The following is a 14937-nucleotide window of genomic DNA, read 5'->3' as shown; positions in this document are numbered from 1 at the left end:
TTTCTCTTGTCCTAATTGTACATAAACAAACTTTTTACAGAATATTTGAATAATTAAAACTCTAAGGCAGTAGCAAAGTACTCACATAGTCGGAAGGATGTTTTCAATCTATTGTACAGGAAAACAACAATATAATTAAGTCGATTCTTTAGTAATGAATTAGTGGAAGGGTATTCACCTTTTATCCAAAGCCTTTCTTCTAATCCCACCACGTCTTCTTTCTATCTTCCTCCTTTTTTATCCAAAATCTTTTTGTTTCTGGTTGAATATCTCCAGCAATGCAAATCTACCAAATTGACTCTAGAACCTTCCAAGCTTTAAACTGGTTTTGATAAATATATGTAGTGCTCTCCAAAAGTCAATGAAACCGTACAAATAGAGGGGATATAGGTTGGTGGCATCTGTTTTCTACGCCTTAAATTATGGATTAGAGTTTTGAAACTAAAAAGAGTATAGACCTTTTAATTTTGTTATGATCGATGAGAGTTTTTCAGATGTTTGTTTCCAGATCTGAGAAATATATAAGTATGGAAAAAAGATCATGGACAAAGGAGCAAGATCATGGATTTGTGGAATTGTTATTTAGAAACCGTTAGATAGTTATTTTTTTCCAACTATTATTTTTTCAATTGATTTTTTTATTTTGTAAATATTTTCCACATGTCAAATTTTGATTTGTTGAGTGACTTGTGCTTTAGTATATAAGGGATTCTGTCACGCTTTTCAATTTTGATAAACTGAGTATTGTTTCTTTACTGGCTATATTTTAAGAAAGCGCATGTGATATAGTTAAGGACTTTAGAACCATTTCTATTACGCAGATAAATAATCTTGTTTCTGGCATAGTTTGCAAGCACTGCACCAAGATAAAACTTTCTTTAGTTACCACAAAAAGTTCTTACTATGACGAGCAATATATTCATCCTTGAATAAAGAATCCGTCGGAGAAGTAAGAAGGACGCCTAAACAGATTCCAAATGAACTAGAGCCACACCCGTCTCAAAATAAAAATGGACCTTGTGCAAGTTGATTATTTTAAACCAAGTTTGGTTCATAATGATCATATATGAAAACTGGACCTTTTTGAAAAAAATAAAATAAAACTTAAAGACCCTAAAACACAAAGAAAAATAAAAAAGAAAATATGTGTCATGTGCTACATTATTGGCACATGGATAAAGACGGGTCTGGCTACAGCCTGTGTCGTTTTTCGTTGGATATTACCAACATCCTCCATAGTCAACTTCTGACAAACCAACTTAACCTTCTACCCTCCAAATCCCAAGCTTCAGTGATTATCCGTATAAATGATGGATAAGTTGATAAGTCTAAGTAGGATTTGAAGCCCTTTTTACTTATGTCGTCTTCGGAGACGGTACTAATGAGACATGAAAAATGATCCAAAATCTAGGAAGGTCGAAGATGGCAAATTGGCAATAGAGTCTGAGAACTCCGCAAACACTTCATTTGTGGGAGATGATGAATATATTGTTGATTATATTTTGCAAAAATTTCAAAATTATGCCGAATTTTTTATTACATAATATCTTGTCATCTAGAGTTCAAGCTTTACTTAGTAGGTCTACCACTTAAAGCCCAGACCCACAAAAGTTGATCGATTTCGACAATTGAGCGGAACAAATGTTGAAATGCTCTTAAATGAGAAAAATTAACTCAACTTTTACTAATTCTCAAATGCACTCCCTATTCTCATACTTTTAAGAATAATTGTGAAAATTTAAAGTGCATTCTCTAATTTGACCGATCAAGATTTTTCTCTCTATCCTATTACCTTTTTCCTCTCTCCCTCTCCTCATCCTCGAATTCCGAAACTCGTTTCTCAACCCATCTCGTTTGGATGCTCAAGTTGAATTGAACTGTCAGGCTTATCCTCCCCCACCCAACTCAATTGAACTTCAGGTAAGATATTCTCTTGCTATATAGCTTAAATCGTCTTAAAACCCTCCAAGTTATTCAAAGTTCAACATACATGATTGTGGTTGTGATATTAAATAGATTTCATATTGTGTTCACAATTAATTAATTGAACATTAGCAACTACGGATGGTCAAGTTATTAGAGAATTGGATAATCAACATCTGGTATAATCATAATGAATCGAAGAATATACGAAATCAAAGCTGATTTATATTTTGAATAGAAGAACAACTAGAAAACTTAGTAGAACTTGGAATGAATAAAATGGTATAAATATGGTATTAGTTAAACCATAAAACTGTTAAAACTTAGTAAAATTTTAATAGTAAAATTGTATAACTTGGTTAAGTTAGACTGGTAAAACTTGAAATAATTTGGTATTAATTAGTTGAACCATAAACATGTGTAATTGGTGAAACTTTAATAACAACAATGACTAGGTGAAACTTTATCGAGAAGACTGTGTAACAAAATATAATTTTAGCGGTAAAAATGTATAATTTGGTATAACTTTAATGGTATAACTGTATAATCAGGCTTAACTTGATTGATATCATTTTTTTACAAGAGACAATGAACTCGTCTTCTACACATATACACTTTAATTATGATGGACATTATTCGAAGTCTGAAGATGATTATGATGAATGGATTCCAGACGATAGTTGCTTGTATGCTATATCTTTTTAAGACATTATCAATGGAAAGATCACTTATTCGTTGTTAAATAGATCCATCTACGAAGAGTTTAAATTTGAGTTACATTCAATTGGTATTGAAACGTAAAAGACAATCATATATTTTGGATGATAAAAAATGTGTTTGTTTATTTAATATCACTAGATAAAGTTTAAAGAAAAAAGTATTTTGCATGTAAAAAGACATTAAAAACGACAAATAATCATTTTTATTCTTTTTAAAATCAAAAGGCATGTGTTGGTTTAATTTTATAAAACAAAAGGACAAAGGAGCATATTATATGAAGCAAAAAAAAAAAAGAGAAAAAAAAGAATGTAGTATAATAGAGTGGGAAGTCCTATGCCAGACATATTGATACCTTGATAGCTAAAGAGAGACACACACACACACACAAAAGCCTCTATACTTCTCATCTCATGGCAGGCGAATCTGTAGACGAGTTCCTGAATCGGTGCCAACAATCGGGCGACGCGGCTTATGGAGCCTTGCGATCGGTTCTGGAACGGCTCGAGGATCCGAAAACTCGATCCAGCGCTCGGATCTTCTTGTCGGACCTCTACAAACGCGTCGGATCCTCCGATACATGTCTCCAGAAGTACCACTTCCATATCCAGGACATAGTCCTCGATCAATACGAAGGTACTTTTCCTTCAGATCCGATCCGATTGTTTTACGATGCGTTGATGATTGTTCTCTCCGATCTGAAACTGATTTTCCCAGAAATTTGGGATTCGTCGACTTGTTGACTAACACGTCGATGAATAAATAAAAAAAAAATATATATAAAATTTAGCCTTTCAATGCCACTTTTGTCGTTTACACACAGTTCTTTTTTTTCCCCTACTTTGTCATCTTTTAAATCTACTGTCAGTTATATCTAAAACTAGTCACATTTGATCATAGCTCAAAAGCTAACAAGCTGATTTTTTAATTCAATACGTTTGGGCAAAACCATTCTGAGGCTTACGCGTAATATAGAACTTGACACTGATCTTTATGATATGTTAAATCAAATTATAAATTTTATACATATCAATCATATGTTTACAGATATTCACGAAACCTGCCTCTGTTATCTGCAGGTTTTCAGTCAAGGAAGAAGTTAACGATGATGGTGATTCCTAGTATCTTTGTTCCAGAAGACTGGTCGTTCACGTTTTATGAAGGACTTAATAGACATCCTGACACCGTCTTCAAGGACAAGACTATCTCTGAACTCGGCTGCGGGAATGGTTGGATATCCATAGCCATTGCTGCTAAGTGGTTGCCTACAAAGGTCTTTAGATTTTACATTGAAGCATACATGTGTCAAGCATATATCTTCATAGTTTTGTGTTTTTTTTTTGTTTGTTTGCAGGTGTACGGGCTTGATATTAATCCTAGAGCTGTGAAAATTTCTTGGATAAATTTGTACCTCAACGCTCTTGATGATAATGGCCTACCAGTCTATGATGACGAGAAGAAAACTTTACTCGACAGGGTGGAGTTCTATGAATCTGATTTGCTTAGTTATTGTAGAGATAATAAAATTCAGCTTGAGAGAATTGTAGGATGCATACCTCAGGTATTTTTTTTTTATCTATTTGTCTCCTATAACTTATATGTGTAGGTCTTTGTACTTATAATAAAGTCTGACGTTTTCCTTTGATGTGTGTTTTCCTTTTGTCTTATCTTCGTGCTACAGATTCTTAATCCAAACCCAGAAGCAATGTCTAAGATGATTGAAGAAAATGCAAGTGAAGAATTTCTTCATTCGCTGAGTAACTATTGTGCCCTTCAGGTAAGAGAACCTCTTTTCAGCAAAAAAAAAATAAATACTCTGCATGTGTCCCTAGAATGTATGGAAGCTAGCACCCAGAGGCTAGAGCTCTTCCGGTTTAATCCATATTCATCTTAAATTGTTGAATTTTGTCAAGTCCGCGATTCCATTTTTTTTTCCTTGTCTATGTCAGTTCATGTGCAGTCTGACCTTTAGTTAGCTAGTCATATGCATGCCTTGCATTTCACATTTCAACCTAGATTGTGCATGTTTGGGATCAGGATTAACGTCTGAAATTTTTCCTCTCTTCCTCTATAAAAACATAAAACTTCTCTCTTTTTTTTCTGTCGCCAATTGCTTTTCCCGTGCCTGATGAGTTTTATCCATTTTCAGGGTTTCGTTGAGGATCAGTTTGGTCTAGGTTTGATTGCCAGAGCAGTTGAAGAAGGGATATCTGTCATCAAACCTGCAGGAATTATGATATTCAACATGGGTGGTCGCCCTGGGCAAGGCGTCTGTAGACGCTTGTTTGAGCGGCGTGGAGTCCGTGTCACGCAGATATGGCAGACTAAAATACTTCAAGTAAGAATTTTACTTCTGAAAGTATGAACGATCATGCTCCTCCACAATGGCCACTTGACATGTGATTTCACAGGCTGCAGATACGGATATCTCGGCGTTAGTTGAAATTGAGAGGAGCAGCCCTCATCGTTTCGAGTTTTTTATGGGACTTTCCGGAGACCAACCAATTTGTGCTCGAACTGCATGGGCCTACGGGAAGGCTGGTGGACGAATCTCCCATGCTTTATCGGTTTATAGTTGCCAACTTCGCCAACCAAATCAGGTGGGCATTTTGTCTAGTTATTGGATTTATCTTACTATTATCTGTAAACAACAAATGAATAAAATAGTTGGTTTTTGCTTTGACAGGTTAAGAAAATCTTTGATTTCTTGAAAAATGGATTCCAAGAAATCAGCAGTTCACTGGATTTATCTTTTGAAGATGAAGCCGTTGCTGATGAGAAAATTCCATTCCTAGCCTATCTTGCTAGTGTTTTGAAAAACAGCTCCTGTTTCCCGTTTGAACCTCCAGCTGGCAGCAAAAGATTCTGCAGCCTAATTGCAGGATTTATGAGGACATACCACCGTGTTCCAATTAATCAAGATGTAAGACTATTCTCTCGTTATGTTTTTTTTTTTACTGATTTCTTGCAGTTCCAGATAATTACTTTGTCAGACTGATATTGTTGATAAACGAAACTCGGTGGCCACTAAACAATTTTCTAAAGATCTCTAGAAGAAAAGATAAAAGGAAAACTTGATACTTGTGGACTCATCAAAATGTAATGAATCTTTCATGGGAAGCATCTAATCATTTCTGAGTCTTGTTTTTTTTTTGTTTATTTGCAAGAACATTGTGGTGTTTCCATCAAGGGCTGTGGCAATCGAGAGTGCATTCCGGTTATTCTCTCCTCGACTTGCAATTGTTGATGAGCATTTAACTCGACAACTTCCAAGGACCTGGCTAACTTCTTTAGCCATTGAGGTAAAATTATATCTCCGCATCTGTTGCTTTTACTTAGTTTTGAAAAGAAACGATGCAAGGAATGAATTTTGTATTTATGTAAGGAGTCGCCTAGTGTTATGAGTGTATATCGTCCTAGCTGGATGTGGACATACTAACTTTTTACTGAAATAGGAGAAAATTACCAAGTCTAAAAAGAAGAAATAATCAGTTATTGAATACAGAAGTAAGGAGACAATAGTTGAGAGACGGATTTAGTAGTTTGATAGCAAAAGGCGTAGTAAGAGAAAGATTCTGTGACGGGTTTTATATAGACACCAAGTTAAGAGGGAGCCTATAATTTAACGATTTGAATCACGTAATCGAGCTAGCTCATGTCACATGAATGATTCATATTGCATGTTACATTTTTACTGATAATAGAGAAATTGATGAGTGCCTAGTACTGGCAAAAAACATATGTAGTCAGGAAAAATACAACAGTTTACAAATATCCAAACGAATGATCCAGTCCCGAGGAGTTATGTTCCTTTTTTATCAAGAACATATATGTTGTATAGACTGTAGAGAGTCATACCTACAAATCAAATGAAAAATTAACTTGATTATCAGGATTTGCTTTGATTCATTTTGAGAGCTAGGATATAATGTTTACGGCACCTGCTGCAAGAAATAGTATTATTTGGTTCGTAGTTGGTAAATTGTAATAGATGAAATTTCTGCATTAAGGCATCATTTTACCTGATGTCTCTGAATTTATTGAGTGTCTCTCTGAGTAACTATGTTTGAAGATAAGTGTGTTTATTAATGCGTGCTTTCTGTTTTGGGTGTGCTTAACGTACAATTTATTAATCAACTGTAGGGTACTAGCGTGGACACATCAGCTGATCAAGTCACAGTCATCGAATCCCCGCACCAATCTGATCTGATGATAGAACTAATTAAGAAACTAAAGCCACAGGTGGTGGTTACTGGGCTGGCTCAATTTGAGGTCATTACCAGTTCATCATTTTTGCACCTGTTGGATGTGACCAAAGAAATCGGATGTCGACTTTTCTTGGATATATCTGATCACTTTGAGTTGTCTAGCCTCCCTGCATCCAATGGAGTACTTAAATATCTCGCTGAAAATCAACTACCTTCTCACGCTGCTATTATCTGTGGTCTGGTAAAGAATAAGGTAAGGTTTTCCTCCGACCGCATCTGCTGACGAGTATGCATTCTGTTCTATCTCATCTAGTTGAAAACAAATAAATCTGTGATAATTTCTTCAAGTCTCGCTTTAAATTTTTGTCCTGTGAGTTATTTACCAAGTCATCGTTCTGCAGGTTTATTCAGATTTAGAAGTAGCCTTTGTCATTTCAGAAGTTGATGGCATTTCCAAGGCATTGTCTAAAACTGTAGAAGTATTGGAAGGTCATACTGCTATTATCAGTCAATACTATTATGGTTGCCTTTTCCATGAACTTCTGGCTTTCCAGCTCGCTGATCGCCATGCACCAGCTGAGGTATGTTGTTCGAACTTATGCGCTAGATTCTTTTTTCAAAGCTTGTTTTGCCCAATTACTGTCACTTGCTTAGTAGTATTTGCATAAAAATGTGGCAAACTGGTCTGCAAGAACTTAAAAGCGTACGTGGTATACTGGATTAAATCTTTGACATTTTAGTGATTTGTTTTCGTGACACCCTAAAACTTACAATCCTGCATCCTTAGGAATAACAAACAAAAAGAAAGAAAAAAATCTGGATTAGGCTCGTTTATGGGAAAAAAAAGGTTAAACCGATATGTCAATCAAAAGGGTTGCAACGTGTCTTCTTAGTTTCTCTAATGTGTTGCTTGCAGAGGGAAATTGAGAAGACAAAGTCTGAAGAGATCATTGGATTTTCAAGCTCAGCCGTTTCTGTTCTGAAAGATTCAGAGCTTTCAGTGACTGAGAATGGCGACACTTCTCTAATCCACATGGATGTGGATCAAAGTTTCTTGCCAATTCCACGTTCTGTTAAGGCTGCAATCTTTGAAAGTTTTGTGAGGCAGAACGTATCTGAAGCGGAAGTTGATGTCAACCCAAGTATCAAGCAGTTTGTGACGAATAATTATGGGTTTCCTACAAAAAGCAGCACAGGCTTTGTATATGCTGACGGCTCACAAGCACTATTCAATAAACTGGTCGTTTGCTGCGCTCAAGAAGGTGGAACGCTCTGTTTACCTGCTGGGACAAATGGGAAATACGTTGCTGCTGCCAAATTTTTGAAAGCTAACGTTGTGAATATCCCCACTGAGTCTAGCGACGGCTTTAAGCTGACGAAAATCACTCTAACGAAAGCACTAGAGTCCGTGAAGAAACCATGGGTTTATATATCTGGACCAACAGTTAGCCCAACAGGATTGGTGTACAGCAACGAGGAGATGGGTGTACTATTGTCTACTTGTGCTAAATTTGGAGCAAAGGTCATCATCGATACTTCGTTCTCGGGATTAGAATACAGTTCAACTACCTGGGATTTGAAGAAATCTTTGGATGCATCCTTGTCGGTTTCCTTGCTTGGATGTCTCTCTTTGAATATGCTCAGTGGAGCAATGAAACTCGGGTTTCTAGTTTTGGATCAGTCTCTGGTTGATGCCTTCCATACCCTCCCAGGGCTGAGCAAACCACACAGCACTGTGAAGTATGCCGCTAAGAAAATGTTGGCTCTGAAAGAAGAGAAAGCAAGTGACTTTTTGGATGCCGTTTCTGAAACCATTAAAACGTTGCAAGGCAGATCCAAGCGCTTGAAAGAGGTACACGACACTCCCTTTTGTATGAAAGGTATTATTATTGCGCCATTGATCACTTTTTTTTTTAAATACTGGGGAACAGGTACTAGAGAAGTCTGGTTGGGAGGTTATCGAACCAGAAGGCGGAATCTCAATGGTGGCAAAGCCGAAAGCTTATCTCAACAAAATTGTAAAGGTGAAAGAAGGAGAAGTGGAGCTAAAGGATTCAAATATGAGGGACGTGTTTCTCAGCCATACAGGTGTTTGCTTGAACAGCGGTTCCTGGACTGGAATCCAAGGTTACTGCCGCTTCGCATTTGCACTGGAGGACAGTGAGTTTGAGAAGGCTATTGAATCCATCGCTCAATTTAAAAGCGTCCTTGGCAATTGAAACTAAAGGCGCCCTCCGTGTTTCTGGTTTATGGCCAGTATAAGTGGGAACTTCATTCGCTCTTCTTTGGCGTTTCATTGTTCTCTTTGCTTCTAATACTTTTGAGTTGGTCGGTTTTCCTTTCGAAAGGTCATGCTAATAAAAGGATTTGTGGACTTTGTTCTCAAACGGTCCATCACATTGACTTCGTTTCTCATATATTTGAATAAAGGATTTGTTTTTTTAATACCTTTCTTTTTTGAACTTTGCAAACATGTTACAAAAGCGGGAGCGCTGAGAGACCAATACTAACACTGACCCTCAACATTACTGAAATAAGCAGCATCCCTAGAACATACCAAGGGACTTAACAGAAGAGAAAGGGAGCCAATGATCCAGGTATATACGAGGAAAGCGAGTTGCCTTGAACCTTTGAAAGTGAGAGAAACCTGTAGCAGATTGTGTGCTTTATGTCCTCTATCAGCAATGAAACTGGTTTTGAAGATAGGGAGTAGAGACGTGAGTTATGTGAATTCTAAGTATAAATCGATCGACTTTTTATCGGATAGACAAAAAAAACATCGCAACTTTATTAATGAATTCTGTATGCTATATTAAGAGTGTTTTTGTGAATCCCTCAAACATTTCTCCACGTTTAAGACATCCACGGTAGTTTTTATAGCCTTACATTCTGGAAGGTCTATGTAACTATTTTTTTGTATTACAAAAATATTTGTATTACAAAAAAGACAAATATACAAGAACTTAGTAAAGACGACCCATATAACAAACAATCACGTCAACCCAAAATATCCATACTATAAGAGCATCTCTAATGTAAAACTTCATTTTTTTTTTCCAAAATGGAATAAAAGTGAAAATAGAGTAAAATTGCTTCAACCCTACTATATTTCCCACTCCATAATGGAGTGATGAACAAACAAAAAAACGTTTACTCCATTTATGGAGTGACATATGAAGTTGGGTTGGAGCATTCCTTACTCCATATTCACTTTTACTCCATTTTAAAGAAAAAAATGGAGTAGGGATGGAGATGCCCTAAGGGGGTATTAGTGAGAGTTGGATTTATGATGATTGTTAGAATTTATAGAATCTAGTGTTATTGGTTTACACATTCTCACATTCTCATTAAATCTAGTGTTATTGGTTTCATAATTTAGTAATTCTATACACAATCTTTTGTTATTCAAAAAGTCTAGATTTTAGTGATTCTTTAAATCTATTAAAGTTAGTGTTATTGGGAGTTACATTCTTCACCATTTAACTCATAGCACAAGATTTTCAGAATACTACTTATATACCTTAAACCTATCTATCCGTTTTCATTCTTATACTTAGCTACTTTCAATCATATAATCAGTTTCAGTTTACTTATGGGGTGTTAGTGGGACTTAGATTTCTATAGAGTTTGTTGATTTTAAAAGTTGGGAGATTTGTTAAATTTGGAAAGATATGTAGAGAATTTTGTATATTGTGAAAATCTATGAAAATAAAGTAATGTAATGATTCTAAGAATTCAAGGTAAACATGTAGTATTCTCAAAATCTTAATTTGTGAGTTAAAATGATAAGAATTCAACTCCCAATAACACTTACTTTAATAGATTTGTAGAATCATTAAAATCTAAACTTTTTGAATAACAAATGATTTTGTATAGAGTTATACAATCATCAAACCAATAACAATAGATTTTAATGAGAATATGAGAATCTATAAACCAATAACACTAGACTTAGAAATTCTAAGACTCATTATAAATCTCATCCCCACTAACACCCCCTTAGTCTCTCGTACACATTTCTGATTACTAAGGTTGTTTATACACATTTTCACCTTGAATATCTCTTATGGCATCAAGTCAACATACACGGTCCCAAGGCCAAAGCTTTAAAAATTACTCTTTAATCAAATTGCTTACACTATCATCAACTTGTGTTTGGTTGATTATTAAGACAAGCAATACTCATTTTGGATCAAAAACTACAAACCAATAATATTTTATGAATTGCAGGTTTTCAATGTTTATGAAGAATGTGCATTGATTATGATGTGAGAAGTGGTACACAAAGAAGATTCATCTCTTAAATTACACCAGCGACAACCCACAATTTACAAATGCTACATATCTTCTATCTTTTTTTACAGCATGGTTAATCAAAACGTGTATCAACCAAAATCTGTTTCTTCCAAGACAACAAAACTTAGAAAGGTTATCATAACAAAGACCAGCTTCACGATGCGTTGTTTACTCCTCCTCATCATTCATATGACATAACCTAGCCCGGCCAGGATTTAGCAGAGATTCTGACATTCTCCATCCCTAGCAACATGGATCAAGGATGAAAACCCCCAAAGCTCATTCAATATGATACCTACTCGAATAAACTTACAAGACTATACAATAGATTTCTATCAAGTTTACCTGTTCCGCAGCACTGCTTTTGAAGATTCCATACGAGGTAGACACCATTTCACACGACTCAGCAATCCGAGACTCCAGCTCATATTCCCTTGGAGCAAAAGCAGGAGGATCTAGTTGCTCAACCGATTTTGAGGTACCACCTTTTGATTGATTCATAAAATGAAGAAGCACATGTGCCTGTTATATCATATCATGCAACCGAATGAGAAACTTTAAACCATTAGTTACTTCATAGAGAAAATTTAAGAATTTGGAAAATCATCCCACATGAAATGCAGCTTTGAGAATGTCATCTGAGCTAGCCTGGTCCTTGAGCAGTGCATAGACTTTACCCTTGGTAGGGCTGTAAGTCACCATGTATCTTTCTTTCTGCCATAAGTAAAGGAAATAGAGAGTGAAATATGTAGATTAGAAAAAAAAAGGGTCAAAGCTCTATATTTAAGACAGTAAAAAAAGAGGCATACATCGAAAAAAGGCTTTACTGCCAGATATGTGCAGGGGTCTTGGAATGCATCCTTAAATCTGGCTCCTGCCAAATGATACGATGGTATGAAAATTCTTTTCAGTAAGGTTAGCAGATTAAAAAAAAAAGAATATAGTGTTACATAAAACATACCAAGCATCACCGGTCGATCCTCCACCCATGGAAAAGTAAATATCTTTTCTTGGATATTACCTTGCTGTAGTGAGGGAACCCGCCCTGAAGATAGATGCAAAGTCCGGTTAGTGAAGTTTGACTGAGACTAGCCTAGAAAAGTTTGAATTGACTAAACACACTCATCTGGCATGCTAGATTAGCATCATCACTTACCCGTCTTGATAAAGGATTCCACTGCTACTGTAAATCTTGCACGGTTTAGTGTATGCAGTACCACAGATCTAACCTGAAAGGGAACTAGCCACGTTAATAAAAAAACAATAAAACAAACTGGTATACTGTACTTGAAGCTACACTGTACCTCTTGGTATGAGCTCAAGAGATAGCCACATGATAGAAGACCAAAGGTTGTAACCAACGAAGGATTTCTTTTGGATATCAATATACTAAACCCAGTTCCCATCTGCACATACGATTTATATAACAATTTTTTTAAACTCAAAAAAAAAAGATGAATAACAAAAAACACCCAAGAAATAAAGAGAAGGATCTCATACCAGATCTGCAATATTACCAACACACTCTCCCTTAGCAGTGACGTCTCCTATGTTCTCTCCTTTAGCAAAGGCTTTATAGATGGGGGTACGAGTAGACGTTGATGTTACTGCTGCAACATTCTGTAATAAAACAAAACAACAAATTAAACATCTACAAGGAAACTATACGAGTGTTAGCGGCCACTAAATACCTTAACAACATTAGCAGCACAAGCTAGAGGAAGAAAAAGGTGCGGAACGGCAGCAGTTCCTAACTCCACAGCAGCACCCAGCTCCATCAAAAGATCACCAGCAAACCGTAACTGTAATTCAAAAAGCTGAGTTTTAGAGGATTCTTCTATCTACTATTGTTTAAGTTATTTAGAACAAGTACCTGTTTCAAATCATAATCGAATTTCTTTCCCTGACGCGCAAAAAGCATTTTCCCAACACGCCCAGCACCATCCTGAATAGATATTCAGCAATTAAGTAAAACCATATAGTTTGTTAAAACAAAAAAAAAAACAAGAGGAAACTGAAACCTTGAGAATCCAATTAATTGCAACAGCAGCAGAAGCAGAACTGTTCCGTGAGGCTCCAACTGAATTGAGAAGGGTTTGAGTGGTAAACACACCCATCGCTCCACCAAAGAAATGCTACAAACAAACAAACAATGTCAATCAAAATGATCAATAACGGCGGTCATGGGCCAATCCTAATGAAACATTCGCTCTTTTCGAAAAAAAATTATATATAAATAGACACCTAAATTTGTAAAAAAAAATAATAATTTAACTTCCAAATTATTAAAATCCTTCTTAAACTGTCTATAGCCTCCAAAATCATGTAAGGAATTGAGAAAACAGTCATACAATACACACCTTCAAAGCTCGAAAGGTCATGTAAGGAACATAAGACTCATTAACACTTGCTGGGAAGCCTTCAGGTACAACGTAAGATCTCAGAAACGAACCCACTTCCTGTAATAAAACGTGAATAAAAAAAGTTTGAAACTTTCATTTGCCAACAAAACCTCAATTTCAAAATGGGAACGTGGCGTACATCAAAAGGAGTCCGAGGAGACTCCAAGCTTACAGCACGAACCACCGAGTTCCTCTTGAATTTCCCCGAGCCATCGCTCTCGGCGACGTACTTCCATCTCCGGCCGTCGATTTCCTCGCAGCAGATCAGTCTCAGCGTTGAGCGGAGAAAGTGGGAAGAATCGGGGAGAGCCTGAGGGAGGAGATCGTCGGGAGGGGAGGCGAGGGAGGCGCTGATGCGGAGGGTTTCGCGGGAGAGGAGGCGGACGGAGTCGGAGGAGGAGGATATGGTGTCCGGCGAAGAATGTTTGAGCGGCATTCTCGTGAGGCGGAGGAAACGAGGAAGCTCTCTTGTTCCACTTGTGACCTACCTTTGACGTCTGACACAGATTCAGGCTGTATTATACCCAATTTTGTTTTTTGTTCTATTTTTCTTTAAATCCAATAAAACACCAAAATTCATTTGATATATATATAAATTATATGGATAATTCCGAAAATATCTCACTCTTCTCCATTCTCTATTTTTGAGAGAAGTGTTTATTTTTCAATCTGATCTTATGTAAACTGGAATTTAATTTTGATCTTGTACAGAATTATGAAGAGTTTTACAGACAAACTGCAAAAAATCTATTTTTTAATTAAAGTTATTATTGTAAGTTCAGTATGTACTGCATCGATTTGTAATATTTCATATTTTACTAAATAACATATATAATTTTTATAATACTATTATTTTAACATTTAGTTAAATCACAAATTATAAATATATAAATATATGAGAATACAAATAGAATAATTTACATGTTTGACATTATTTAAATTATTATTATTATTAAAAGTTCAAAATGGGTAATCAATTTGTAAAGCATGGAATTATTATTTGATTGTATAATATTAGATTAATGTAGATTTTAGTTTTTGTAATTCATTACTGTATATATTTATATTTATTTATACATAATTTTTGTAATTTGTGTTTGATAGATACATTTTTGGGGGTTTCAAATTGAATGGCCATTATTAGCGTAATTAGTGTGATCAAACATTTGGATATATTGTTGTGCTGTGTTGAAGTACTTGATGACATACAGTACTTTCGAATTTAGAAAAACTGAAATTTAGACCCTAGAGGGAGTTTTAGTCTAGAAATGGAATTACACTAAATAGTTGTTGTAATAGAAAAAGACAGTACTTCAAGAGGCTTGTGTCTAATTTATGCGTTAGCAATTAGTTGTATTTGCTTTTTTTGTGAATTCGAAAAAGAAAGTTTC

The 14937-nt window shown here is 35.8% G+C and overlaps 2 protein-coding genes across 2 annotated transcripts; one reads left to right on the top strand and one right to left on the bottom strand.

Annotated features, from left to right (window-relative positions):
- The first annotated feature begins 2924 nt into the window (after window positions 1–2924).
- LOC106405635 (methionine S-methyltransferase-like) lies at window positions 2925–9290 on the top strand. The gene is made up of 12 exons (XM_013846153.3): window positions 2925–3276; window positions 3720–3913; window positions 3995–4201; window positions 4322–4417; window positions 4790–4978; window positions 5052–5240; window positions 5327–5563; window positions 5808–5942; window positions 6784–7101; window positions 7250–7429; window positions 7765–8700; window positions 8780–9290. The coding sequence occupies exons 1-12, from the start codon at window positions 3054–3056 to the stop codon at window positions 9065–9067; spliced, it is 3192 nt and encodes a 1063-aa protein (XP_013701607.2). The 5' UTR covers window positions 2925–3053; the 3' UTR covers window positions 9068–9290.
- Window positions 9291–11086: 1796 nt separating this feature from the next.
- Window positions 11087–14095, bottom strand: LOC106406733 (protein root UVB sensitive 6). Its single transcript, XM_013847457.3, has 13 exons — window positions 13686–14095; window positions 13505–13603; window positions 13166–13279; window positions 13018–13089; window positions 12836–12946; window positions 12645–12764; window positions 12449–12550; window positions 12301–12373; window positions 12106–12189; window positions 11954–12018; window positions 11757–11858; window positions 11490–11666; window positions 11087–11387 (listed from the first exon to the last, which is right to left on the bottom strand). Exons 1-13 carry the CDS (start codon window positions 13980–13982, stop codon window positions 11313–11315), a joined length of 1491 nt encoding a protein of 496 aa, XP_013702911.2. The 5' UTR covers window positions 13983–14095; the 3' UTR covers window positions 11087–11312.
- Window positions 14096–14937: the final 842 nt, after the last annotated feature.

The sequence above is a fragment of the Brassica napus genome, chromosome A2 (genome assembly GCF_020379485.1).
Source record: "Brassica napus cultivar Da-Ae chromosome A2, Da-Ae, whole genome shotgun sequence".
NCBI classification, from domain to species: domain Eukaryota; kingdom Viridiplantae; phylum Streptophyta; class Magnoliopsida; order Brassicales; family Brassicaceae; genus Brassica; species Brassica napus.
This window is presented reverse-complemented; position numbering and strand designations above follow the sequence as displayed.

What these genes read in the sequence shown, in the direction of transcription:
- LOC106406733 (XM_013847457.3), bottom strand. Translation starts at nt 13,982, where the DNA reads ATGCCGCTCAAACATTCTTCGCCGGACACCATATCCTCCTCCTCCGAC. An exon ending in CAATTAATTGGATTCTCAAG is followed by an intron (nt 13,090 to 13,165) that starts GTTTCAGTTTCC and finishes ATATCTATTCAG; the next exon opens with GATGGTGCTGGGCGTGTTGG. An exon ending in AAAGCAGTGCTGCGGAACAG is followed by an intron (nt 11,388 to 11,489) that starts GTAAACTTGATA and finishes CCATGTTGCTAG; the next exon opens with GGATGGAGAATGTCAGAATC.
- LOC106405635 (XM_013846153.3), top strand. Translation starts at nt 3,054, where the DNA reads ATGGCAGGCGAATCTGTAGACGAGTTCCTGAATCGGTGCCAACAATCG. An exon ending in TTGTAGGATGCATACCTCAG is followed by an intron (nt 4,202 to 4,321) that starts GTATTTTTTTTT and finishes TTCGTGCTACAG; the next exon opens with ATTCTTAATCCAAACCCAGA. An exon ending in GATCCAAGCGCTTGAAAGAG is followed by an intron (nt 8,701 to 8,779) that starts GTACACGACACT and finishes ACTGGGGAACAG; the next exon opens with GTACTAGAGAAGTCTGGTTG.